Source organism: Asparagus officinalis, chromosome 4 (assembly GCF_001876935.1).
Source record: "Asparagus officinalis chromosome 4, Aspof.V1, whole genome shotgun sequence".
Lineage (NCBI taxonomy): Eukaryota > Viridiplantae > Streptophyta > Magnoliopsida > Asparagales > Asparagaceae > Asparagus > Asparagus officinalis.
The window spans coordinates 94,657,666-94,669,645 of NC_033797.1; the positions used below are offsets into that span (position 1 = coordinate 94,657,666).

The window sequence follows — 11,980 nt, forward strand, 5'->3', positions numbered from 1 at the left end:
GGCCAATGTATTAAAAAGCTAGCGCCTAACCTGCCTAGTGCTCACCTAGGCCTAAGTGGTACCTAGGCTGCCCGCTTTTTAAAACATTGACGGGCGCAGCAGCCCACTTAGGCCTAAATGGTACCTAGGCTGCCCACCTAGGTCTTGAGAGCGCCTAGGGAGCATGGGCCGCTTACACAAACTGCGCCACTTGGGTTTTGATCATGATTTCCTCACTGTCGCCTTCACGCTCGCTGACTTCCTCCGGCCTCCACCAGGTACACCTCCGGCCTTCAGCAAAACCTCCTCCTTCACCACTTAAACAAAAAAATAAATCTGCCCAGTCCATGCCCGGATGTTATGCATTAGTCCAGCGGAACGCTTTCTGTAACATTGCTTAATATTTACTATTTAGTCTATTTATGCTTTTGGTTGATAATGACTATGAATTTTTTGGGTGCAGTTTTCTATGAATTTAATGCTTTTTTTATCAATTTTTTTCATTTAAAAAAAAGCCTAGGCCTCGGCTAGACTCTAAGCTCCGTCCGACGCCTAGGCTGCTTAGCAAATACTGTAACCTTTGCTTTAGGCACTTCAATTCCATGCATTCTCTTGACTTAGTTTCTACTATTACTGGCTAATACAAGTGGCCAAGGGCTGCATCTGAATGTTGCGACAGGCCCACGGTTATGGCGATTTACAACACTGCATAATTCACTTCTGTGAAATTCTCAGTTACTAGTTTCCATTTCATTTGATGCTGTTATTATGATTTTCTGCCATATTATCTGAACATGACATGACGCTTTGTTCTCCAAAAAGCTAATAGGCTCACCGGACGACTCAAGCCTTGGATTTCTACGGAGTGATAATGCAAGAAGATATGTGAGACAACTCCCTCAATATCCAAAGCAAAACTTTTCTCTGAGATTTCCAAACATGTCTCCCCGAGCTGTTGACCTCCTAGAGAAAATGCTTGTTTTTGATCCAAACAAGCGAATCACAGGTCTGCTTCTTTCCATGATTCTACTGTATTCATTATCATTATGGTTCCTTATCTGTGAATTTTATTGTATGTTTTATCATTACATTCTTTTCATGCAGTTGATGAGGCTCTTTGTCACCCATATCTTGCATCTCTTCATGACATAAACGACGAACCAGTCTGCCCACGACCTTTCAGTTTTGATTTTGAGCAACCATCCATCACTGAAGAAAATATCAAAGAGCTCATCTGGAAGGAGTCCTTGAAGTTCAATCCAGATCCAGCACACTGAGAAAAACTGAAGGTGAGCGCTGAAATCAGCTGAGAAAGATAGAGTATGACCTTCGCCCATAAACTTCTCTATACGTTATTGTTTTATCCTAACTCCCTTATATAATGATCTCGCAGGTCAATCAGTTACCAAGAGTAATATTTGGATGCAATCTTTCGACATATGATTTTGTGCAAGATTTGGCTTTGCACTGTATATGCTTTTGAGACATGTTGCGGACGCTTCATATTTCATCTAAACGCTTGAAGAAATATATAAAGAGCACCAACAAGAAGGAGCTTAGACCGCTTTAGTGGCCCTTTCCGTTATGAAGATGATGATTGTATGAAGGTGCTGAAGTTACAGTGTGACTTTTGTAAAATAAATTTGTGAATCTGAAGAATTTATGGATACTATCTATTTGAGCATTGGCTCTGTAAGCTCTGTATATTTGCATTGGTGTGGCTTAGGTGTCTTCTGTAGGAATAAGAAAACATCGTTATGTAAAGACCTGATATGGATATGAAGTATTCTTGCAATATAATGCTTTATGCTGGCTGTTCTGCTATATCTGATGCGGTATAAATTGCTTTTTTGTCTAAAAAAGCAGAGCTGATATCGAGACAAACTTTCTGCGATCCACAAATTACTAAAGCTAAAATCAGATTTCGCTCTTGCACAATGGCTCCGAGAGAACAGTGCACGTCTTCGTGTACATCTGAAGTGAGATATTATCAATCTTTATTTAAAAAAAACAACCGTAGGGATAAATTATGATAATTGGAGGGAACTTGTGAAAGGAAATTTGAAGCTTTAATCTTCAAGGCATGAAACTGAGCTCGAATCGTTTATATCATCATTTTTTCAATGCTCAAAGTGCAGTATATGTAATAAGTTTATTTCCATTTGGAGCAGATGTTGTGGGGGCCAAACCAACCTCTCAAAGTTGATTAAGTTGACAAAGGTTTAATGAAATATCCTTCAATAATCAAAACACAAGTCTCCGTAAACAACTGTAGTAGTTGCAGAGGCTATATAGTCAAGAATTACAACTTGAATAGAATATATCAATATATTCAAAGAAAACAAAAGATAGTTAACAGTCAACACCCGAGCTATAAAAAACCAAAAATCTCATAAAATACTAATTAATTTATTTTCTCTCATCAACTTGTAGAGTCTACACATATAAAACCTACTATGCATTCATCCTCTCTACATCACACGCGAACTTACTACTTTGCCCTCAAACTCCCTTACTTCGAACAATTACCAAACTCAACATCCTCAACCTCCAACCTGTCCTTAGGAAAAGGGCAAGCCTGCCCATTCTCCGGCAATGCCGAGCACGGCACCGGGCTCACCTTGCTCGACACCCCCTCTACATCCGTACAGTTCCATATAGGCTTCTTCGACTCGATCACTTCCGCCGTAACATTTGACATACAGATCCCCTTAAATGGAGCTCCATCTATCCCCTATCCAACTTCCCCGCCATCGTCACGTTCGCCGCCACAACGTCACTGTAACTGATCCCGGTGACTGAGGTATCGCCTTCGGGTCCCAGCCATCGTCCGCGCGTGCTGCCCGTAGTTGCCTGTCATCCAGAACACCACTTCATGGTGCTGAGATTCATGCGACGGACGAAGATGTCCTTGATGTAGTTGCCACGGCCAACAGCGGTTTTGATCGGACACCGGACTCGAGTTGATGGCGGTGATGTCCTCAGCTCGTACGTCGCGGACGCCCACCATACATCTCGGAGCCAATGGCGATGACAGCGCTGGTGGGGGAGATGCAGGTGAGGCGACGAATAATGATGTGCTCGCTCGGGAGGCCGACCTTGATGCCGTACTCATCCCAGCCGCTCTTTATTGCAATGCAGTCGTCGCCGGAGATTATGAAGCAGTCCTCGATCCGGACTCCGGAGCATGAGTCTGAAGGTTTGACGGAAATATATGAAGGTTATGTCTTGAATATGAACACAATCGTTTATTGAGCTCTCAGTCACCAGTACAGAAATGTTAACTGCGAATTCTACGTATAAAAGGGTTCGCCACTTATTGCCTCTAATATATTTTTGGGGTTTTTATTTTTATCCCCATTTGTTTACTCAGTTTTATCTATAAACCCAATCACTATTGTTTGTATCTTTAAATCTAATTATCTTTTTGTATTTGTCTTTAAACCCAACTTTCAAAATGCAATACTTGCATATATGAGCCCCCCTAATTTTTTCCTTAAATTCCATTATACCCTTTCAGTTTACCTCATGTAAGTGGGCCCCTTTAAAAAAATGTAAAAACTTTAAGAGAATGGAGAGAGAGAGAGAGAGAGAGAAACGGAGTTCCCCTGTTTTTCTCCCCTCTGCGTCTAACCGCATCTAATGCGGTTAGGCACGGGAGAGGAGAGAAACGATGGGAACGGTTCCTCTCCCTCTCTCCCTCTCTCTCCCTCTCTCTCCCCTCCCTTTCTCTCACCCCATTTCTAAATTAACTCACCTCTCTCATTCATTATTACTATATTCTTCTACTCTTATAAACTCATCAATTAATTCTCACCCACTTATCAATCCATCAATTAATTCTTAATGCCTTTCTGAATCGAATTTGGAAGAGAGACAACTACAACTTGCTATTTTTGCATAGCCACAGTATCACCCCTCCCTCTCATCGGTGATGTTCGCTAGGTAATTGTAAAATGTGCAATCATGATCACAATCATAGATGATTTCTTTGATCAGAAGGGTTCACTAGACGAATTACAGTAGCAAAAAATGGTTCGTGGAGCTGACCAGCACGGGAAGCATCGACAAGGTCTGAGAGCGGACACGAGACGGCGACTACGACAACGACAGACACGAGACAGCGACAGGCACGAGAAGGGGGACATTGAGTTTTTCAGTTAGGGCTCATAGATGAAAAGGGGGAAGAAGAGCAGAGAGAGGTACTGGTTTAAGTGGGGGTATTGAAAGGGGTATTTTGGGGGTTTTACCATGTTTGTGTATAAATACAAGTTCTCTACCTACTGTATTTTCGAAATTAGGTTTAAAAGCAAAAAAAAAAAGGGTTAAGAATACAAGCAATAGTGATTGAGTTTTGAGGTAAAGTTGAGTAAACAAATGGAGCTAGAAACAAAAACCCCTATATTTTATTACCATTTATGTCATCATATGTATAAACTGAAAACCTCTTGATTATATAACTGTTACATGGATGTCATAACGTGTTATGTGTTGGAGAGAGATCTTCTAATATTTTAATTTGTTGCAGATAGATCCTCTTATAGTTACTGAGAACCCTACATTAGATAAATAAAGAAAATTTAGAGCTTTGCTACAGGAACCCAAAAATATAGGATCAATAGGGAGGACAAGTGATGTGTCCCCCTCCTATTGGATAATGAATTGGCTATCATTAATGATGGCCAACTCTTTATCCAATAGGAGGGGGACACCTCACTTGTCCTCCCTATTGGTCCCATATTTTGGGTCATTGAGGAATTTTTTTGAAAACTTATAATAGTATAGATATAGACACGAGAGAGCCAACTAGTTTTTGACTGTCGCATAATTACAATATCTGCTGCCATTCGTTAAAAAGAACCAGTGAATATTTCTGCACACACTAAATTAAAGACTTATAACTAATTATTATCAATGTCTTTATATGCAATTTCCCGTTCTGCTGTCAATATTCTGTCTCGCATTTTCCTATTTCGCTATCAAACTCCTCACTAAATATCGTGGTGATGAAATTTTTCTCATGTGTCTAACATAAGTTCTTTTCGTTTGGTCTAAAGCAGGAAGAGTTGAGTCTCTCCTTGTGCAAGTAACATCCTGCGTATAATTCCAACACACTCTCTTTTCTATTACTAGGGAACAATATTTTGGAGGGGGGAAAATGTCTGCACATAAATAAATCTTGGATAAGTACCTGGATCAATCCCGTCAGTATTTGGCGACTGAACCGGTGCAAGGATTGTCACACCTGAAACTACAACATTGCTACACAAAATTCAAATTATCTCCATCAGAAACATGCATGAGATAAACTGAAGCTAGACGATACGTAAAAAAATCGTAGCGATAAACAATTTTGAGGAATTTTTTGCTTACGTGCAGTAAACCGGATGAATGTTCCATGAAGGAGAGTCTTTGAACGTAAGGTTTGATATGAGGACACGATCTGAATAAAGTATCTCGAGCAGGTACCCACGAGTGTAGTCAAGCTTTTTCTGCTTGTATTTATCCCACCAGATCTTGCCCTGACCATTGATTGTTCCATTGTTTCCTGTAATGAGAGAGATATAAGTTCAGTGTGGACCAATAAGAGTAAGCACCGGCCATATCCAACTCAAAACTATGATCAAGTACTTGGTTCTTGTTAACATCAAATATATCATCATAAAAATAACAAAGAATAACTTAAGGAATTACCGGTGATGATGACGTCGGTAAGGTTGGATCCCATAATGAGGTTGCTGTATCTTCCACCAGCAGCCGAGTCTCTTCCTCTCCCATACGAAGGCAAGGGATCGATTAGAGGCCAATCATTCACGTCCTAAATGATGTAAGATTAAAAACCAAGCATCTGGTTATGGTGCACTCTTAAGATTTTCGACAACAACATGAAAAGAACACTACTAAAACCAGAGGGGGTCAAGGAATCATGGGGTCAAGTGCCAATTGAATAGTTAATTTCGCATTCTGGACTCCTACAAAAACGAGAGATAAAACTCATTGCTTCCTTCGAGCTAGCTCTGTTCATGGCATACTTGAGAGCCATCCAATCTTTCACAATGGCACTGTAGATCAACAAAATTTCCGGAACAATATTTTGATCATACCAAGCTTAGCCACCTGTTCGTCACAAATAGTTACCTAAATTGAATCACTGATTAATGATTGGCACATCTTGCACTTATGACCTCTTGTGTGTCAGCTCAATCAAATGTTTTTTTTTCTTCCCCTGGACATTGAAAGGGTACGTACGTACTCCGGACTATAAAGACTCTTTTCTCTCTCTGTGTTGAGAAAAGTCAATTTTAGTTGGGCCATGACACGACACAAGAGTTGTTATTGCTAACCGCCCTCCTCTAGTCTTCAACGAACAGAGCCCAGACGACTCAAAAGAAAAGTCTCATTAGTAGACTAAGATCAATCTCTTTGCTGGGCCCTTAGCCCGTTACACACGGGAATAAATTCATGGGGGAGGTTGATCTTAGCTATAGAAAATCCTATAAGGCAAAAGTTGAGTGAAAGGTTCCTCGCAGATTTTTCAAACAAATATTGGATAGTCATCGGTGGAAGTATGACCTAATTTCTCTAAAACAAATTTTCGTTGAATCTTGTCAGTGTCCCAACGATGACTTCAGAAAAAATAAAAGACCTGATTGGTATTCGATGAATACGTTAGAGATCTCCGCTGAAGTTTTGCTAAAAATCATGTAGCCCGTACGTGTTCAACTAATAATTTAAATAATTACGAATAATTTAAATAAATACTGGTAATAAATACGAGAACAATTTGTGAAATGAACTAACAAAAGTTAAAATGAGGGCTCAAAAATGTGACTAGCCGGTGGCATCATCATTATGCATATCCTTATAGTTCGTTCAGCTAATAGGAGAAATACAGAGCCTATCAAAACCACCCTCCTACAGGAGCAGAACGATCTTGAGCAAAAAGAGAGAAACTAAACTTTCTAAGCTAACTCTATATCCACCCGTGAACTGACACACATTGTCCTATTCTAATTAGGCGCTTGTTTGTTTATATGGAAGTAGCTATGAAGTATGCCAAGTAAATGAAATAGGCGTCATTTCTGTTACTTTCGAGAAGAAAAAGTATGTTCGTTTCTTTGAAAACGCTACACTTCCAATACTTCCTAAGAAGTTGACGTGGCACCTAAGTGGCATCTCTACTTCTTGAATCTTTTTCCTCCCCTCAAGGCTCCGAAGTACCTCAGAAGTAGATGAAATTGAGTCAATTTAGGAATAAATCATTTTTGTTATTATATGGATATTTTCATACTCTAAATAAAATCCCGAAAAATCATCTTTTCCTCTTCCTAACAATATTTATTATTGCTGCCAAACAAAAAAAAGAGGTTAATGAAGTGGAAGAAACATTATTTCCTCTACTTTCATAAATTTAAGAAACAAACAAAAAACATAAGTACTTCCGTTACTTCCTAATTCATAATTTCAGAAATAATAGATTTGATTTACTTCTTACTTCTACCACTTTTTATCAACCAAACATGACCTAAGTGGGTATTATGAAAGAATTGGATCCTAAAATGAGGGGGAACACATGAACAGGAGAGAAATTTGGTGCGTTGGGGGTCCTCGGATGTGGTCACTCGCGGTGAACGAGAAAGTTAAAGATGAGGCCCCGGTAATTAGCGCACCATGACGTCTGCAGCGGAGCGTGACCGACGGTTTCTCAGCGGTGGGACCACCAGAATCATGTTTAGTTACACCAACCCCTATTGTTCATGTGCAGCGTGAGGCCGTTACTTTTCTTCTCTTGCGGCTTTTTCTTCATTTTTTTTTACATCTTCCTTTCTTTAGTGGCAAAAAAAGTCCAAACGCTACGTGTGCCCATTTTATGAGAGAGAAGAATTTGCAGGCCTCAAGTCAAATATTGGAGATTGTCCGACTTTAAGGGGGTGTTTGTTTGCATGCAAGTGAAAGATAAAAGTGAGAAAGTTACTTTCATTTAACAATTAAGGTGTTTGTTTTCATATAAGTGGTTATGAAAGTAAGATGCAAGAAAGTTGCCACATATAATTTAATATAATTTTGACTTCCCCTAAAATAGTAGTGAAGTCACATGAAAGTGAAAAAAAAGAAAAATAATTTAATTAAATAATTTTAATTATACTCTCTAATTAATCTTATTTTGCCACATCATCTTCATATTGCACTTTCGATAATAAATTAATTTTTTAAACAAACATTGCATTTCACTTACATGCTGACATGGATGTAAAAGTCATTTGAAAAAAAATAACTTGCATATTTTAAATTTACTTTCAGATTGCCAAACACCCCCTAAGTCTTTACCGAAGTAAATTAATAGAGAAGAAGACGATTTTATTTTATTATCATTTTTTGGCTCGATTAGAGGGTGGTACTTTATATTTTCTGTGTATATTATTCACATGATGTTGCTTCGGTACGCTGATAATACGAGTTTTTTATTTCTAAATTGTTATAAAATTTAAAAAAACAACTAAAATTAAGGGAAGATATTCTTGTCCTTCGTCATTTATTATAACTTCCTTTTGTCTTTCTTTTATTTCTCTTTCACAAGTGTCCATGTTCCTCTATTTTCTCTGTACGTGTTTTTTTCTCGTTAAAAATGCGAGTTTTATCAAGCAACATGTTTTCAGTGAAAATAGGATATATCATACATGTTAAGAGTTTTTCAAATTTTAATTAGAAAGATATAAAGATAAAATTATATCAAAAGTTAACGTCATATTTGGTGCAGCTCTGTTCAACTTTAATGCCCCTGTTATTTCTATCAAAAGTTCAAGTTAGTTATGATTTTAGATGGGGAACACATTTTAACTGTCTAGTCCTTAATCCGCGGATGAGAGGGGCTATGTTTTCGGTTAAAAATTACCAAACGTGCCATCGGTACTCCGAAATGAGTTTTTGGAGTATCAAAGCTGCTGGTTTTAACATATTGGTTTATTAATTTAGTCAAATATTTCTAACAATGATTTGTATACAGTCCACTTAATTAACTTAACGGCCCAATAACTTAATGACTGAAAAGGACTTAATTTTCCGAATTCCCCTCTATGTATTATATACAAATCACCATTAATGATTTGTATGCAGTCACCTCACTCGTAGCATTACCATTTTTAGTAAATTAAAGAATGTCTATCGATTGAATCATTGAATTAATCCTCAAACCAATCGACCTAACAAAACTACTAATTCTTAATCATTAGCCCCCCTCCTCAAACAAACACCGGCTTAGTTTGTTTTAGAGACCGAACCCAGCCCGTGAACCACCAAAAAGACAAACGCGAGGGCAGAGCTGAGGGCGTGCGTACCGTGGGTCGGGGTGGCCAGAATCTCCGCGTCGCGATCCAGAAAGAGCGTGAAGTGACTGGTCAGGTTAAACGGGCCCCGTCACCCACTTACCGCGGCCGCCGTATAACAAGCCCCCGCCGTCGTCGGAGAACTTGCTCAGCGTACGTCGTTGAAGGCCTTGGTGTTGGAGGTGGCCCCATCCCCCACCCCGCCGAACTCCGTCAGGTTCTTCACGTGGGCCCTACACCCAGCCTCCCGCGGGAGGTCGAGCTCCAGCTCCGGCCCTCGCTCCCCTCCCCAACGCCGGTCGTGGCGTGCCCTGGTTCTCGTGCACTCCGACGGGACCAGAACGGCAATCGTCACCAGCGCCCATAGACAAGCAATCTGCACGATTGTTTTATAATGAAAGTAAGATTAGAAATTAAGAATTTTTTTGTAAAATAGAAGAAAAATTGGGGGTGGGTTTTTATTTTAACTGTGAAACGAGAAGACTCCATTGGATTTCAGGAGGAGGAACAGGTAGGAGGGACGGGCGAGACTTATATATATAAGGCTGGCCCGGTGACTAGATGAAGTTACTATTTTGCCCTTCTCTCTACCCTGAACGCATCAGAGGAGTCGCTTGCGGGATGGGAATTTGGCGACGAGGAAGGAAGGCGAGGGAAGAAATCCTGCGGGCTGCGTGATTAATGCAATAAATAGAGGGAGCAATGCGGAGGGAGATTTAATTGCTATATATAATATTATACATGGAAGTTAATTATACGATGGATACGCTAAATATCTGTGAACAAATGCGAGAGATTTGCTAAGGCATCGATCGGCACCTTGTGGTTCTTCGCTGATAGTTTTGTCAAAATCTCTGATAAATATAAATAGGAAAAATAAATATACGGGTGTAATTTATTTTGGTAAATAAACTATAACGAGAGAGCTGTAGTTGCCAAATCCGTCCACCTAATCATATTTGACATGTATGGGTCTCACAATTCCATCTCTTGTACCGCATCTTGCTAAAATTATATGACGTATCATTCATAGTATTTTCATATAAATATGTAACAAAGATTTTTTTTACTTGTTAGGAAAGATTTAAGAAGAATATGTATTTCAGAGCATCAAAAACTTTACATTTTCATAATAAGGGTTTCGGTAGCTATGAGATGACACTCACTTAACAAAATGAGCTATCAAGTGATAGAAGTGCGGGGCTCATACATTTTGACATGACCTATAATGTGAGCCTCGTTACATTACTATACATTGGTAACTCATTTAGCAAAACGAGTCGCTACATTATATCCATTATTTCCTTTTCATAAATTATAATACGGAAGACTACTTTAATTTCAACAGTCTATTGAGATTTGGATATTTTATATTCGTTTTCAAACCTAATCATTAGCTCGTCCTTACAATTTGCATTCATTTTCACTTTTTTGCCATGATAAATCATATCATGTTACTAAATAATTCTATAATTGGTGATCATAATTGAAAAAATTAGTTCTCTTTATGCTTTTTTGTGTAGCCAAGAATATCTACCGAGTTATGAGTAAAATCTATTGATGTTTATTAACTGCCAGAGGAACATATGGACTGGTGCCAAACATGGCAAAAAATATTGTGCTTTACTAGAAAATTTTACCCGTCATTAACTTATCCGCCAATTTTAAGGTTGAACTAGTGGCCCAATATCAAATAACATAAAGTCGGTTGTGGTGATGAGATAGCATAGCTCTTAGAGCATCTCCAACTCAAAAACCCAAAATAGTGTAGTTTTTACATCAAGTTGGTTAGTCTCCTCACAAAAAAAAGAGTTTAACGTGAATTTGGCCCATATACTTTTTAAACGCTAAAAAAAAGTTAGCAATTAGGGGTTTATCTTCACTAATAGAACTCTAAGAAGTCAGTTAGTCTCCTCACAGAAAACTTTTTTTTGACTCAAGAATTCACTCGGGGTTCTATTTGCAGCTGGGCGACATTAGAGGGGTAAGCCCTCAATCAACTATAATAAAGCCCACTCATATTTAGTGTGTATTCTATATGTATTTTATGCTATGTAATCAGAACCTCCAACCAAATAAAGGGATTGCAGCGTGCGGATCGTGGGCTTGCACTTCCCCTTTTGGTGCTAAAAAATCATCTTGGTCGTTGGCCAGTGAAGATCGTGGTGGGCTACAGTTTGTTTAATGAGGTACTCACTCTGCACTAAGCAGAAAATAATCCTATTGTGCTTATTACAATAAAAATTAACAATATCTTAGGCAGGAGCCGAATATGAAAAAAGATAAGTATATTGCAGTAATTTTGTCCAATAACAAAATAGGTGCCAGGCCAACTCAATGTATCAAATAGCTAAAGTTTATTTTTTAAAAATAACCTAGCCCGAAATCGAACTCTAGACTGTGAAAGTCATATTGGAACCTCCCAATCATCCGGATCATTCATATTGGAACCTTTTTTTTCTTTTAAATTACTTTAATTAAAATAGAAATAAATGTTTTAGAACTTATATCTTGTCCAGAGTCCAGACCTATCATTCAATAAATATTTCATGGAATATACGATATCCTTTCCTTGTACACGACCACGAACTAAAACATCCATTAGGTTTTGTTACTACAGGGAAAGCTAGAATGCCTCTGGTAAGCATCACAATATAATTATAGATAAAACTTGTTAT

General features: G+C 38.6%; 2 protein-coding genes across 2 annotated transcripts in view; one reads left to right on the top strand and one right to left on the bottom strand.

The window, feature by feature from the left end:
- Positions 1–1,804, top strand: part of LOC109837862 (mitogen-activated protein kinase homolog MMK2-like) — a 5,353-nt gene extending 3,549 nt beyond the window's left edge. The window contains 3 exon segments of the mRNA XM_020406232.1: positions 802–985; positions 1,084–1,268; positions 1,373–1,804. Coding sequence (XP_020261821.1) covers positions 802–985; positions 1,084–1,256 — 357 coding nt within the window. The 3' untranslated portion in view covers positions 1,257–1,268; positions 1,373–1,804.
- Positions 2,272–9,806, bottom strand: LOC109837863 (probable polygalacturonase). Its single transcript, XM_020406233.1, is given in 14 exon segments — positions 2,272–2,713; positions 2,716–2,780; positions 2,783–2,813; positions 2,816–2,847; positions 2,850–2,944; positions 2,946–2,983; positions 2,985–3,172; positions 5,171–5,241; positions 5,353–5,527; positions 5,674–5,799; positions 9,324–9,390; positions 9,392–9,456; positions 9,459–9,678; positions 9,753–9,806. Coding segments are annotated over 14 exon segments (1,434 nt in total). The 5' UTR covers positions 9,792–9,806; the 3' UTR covers positions 2,272–2,491.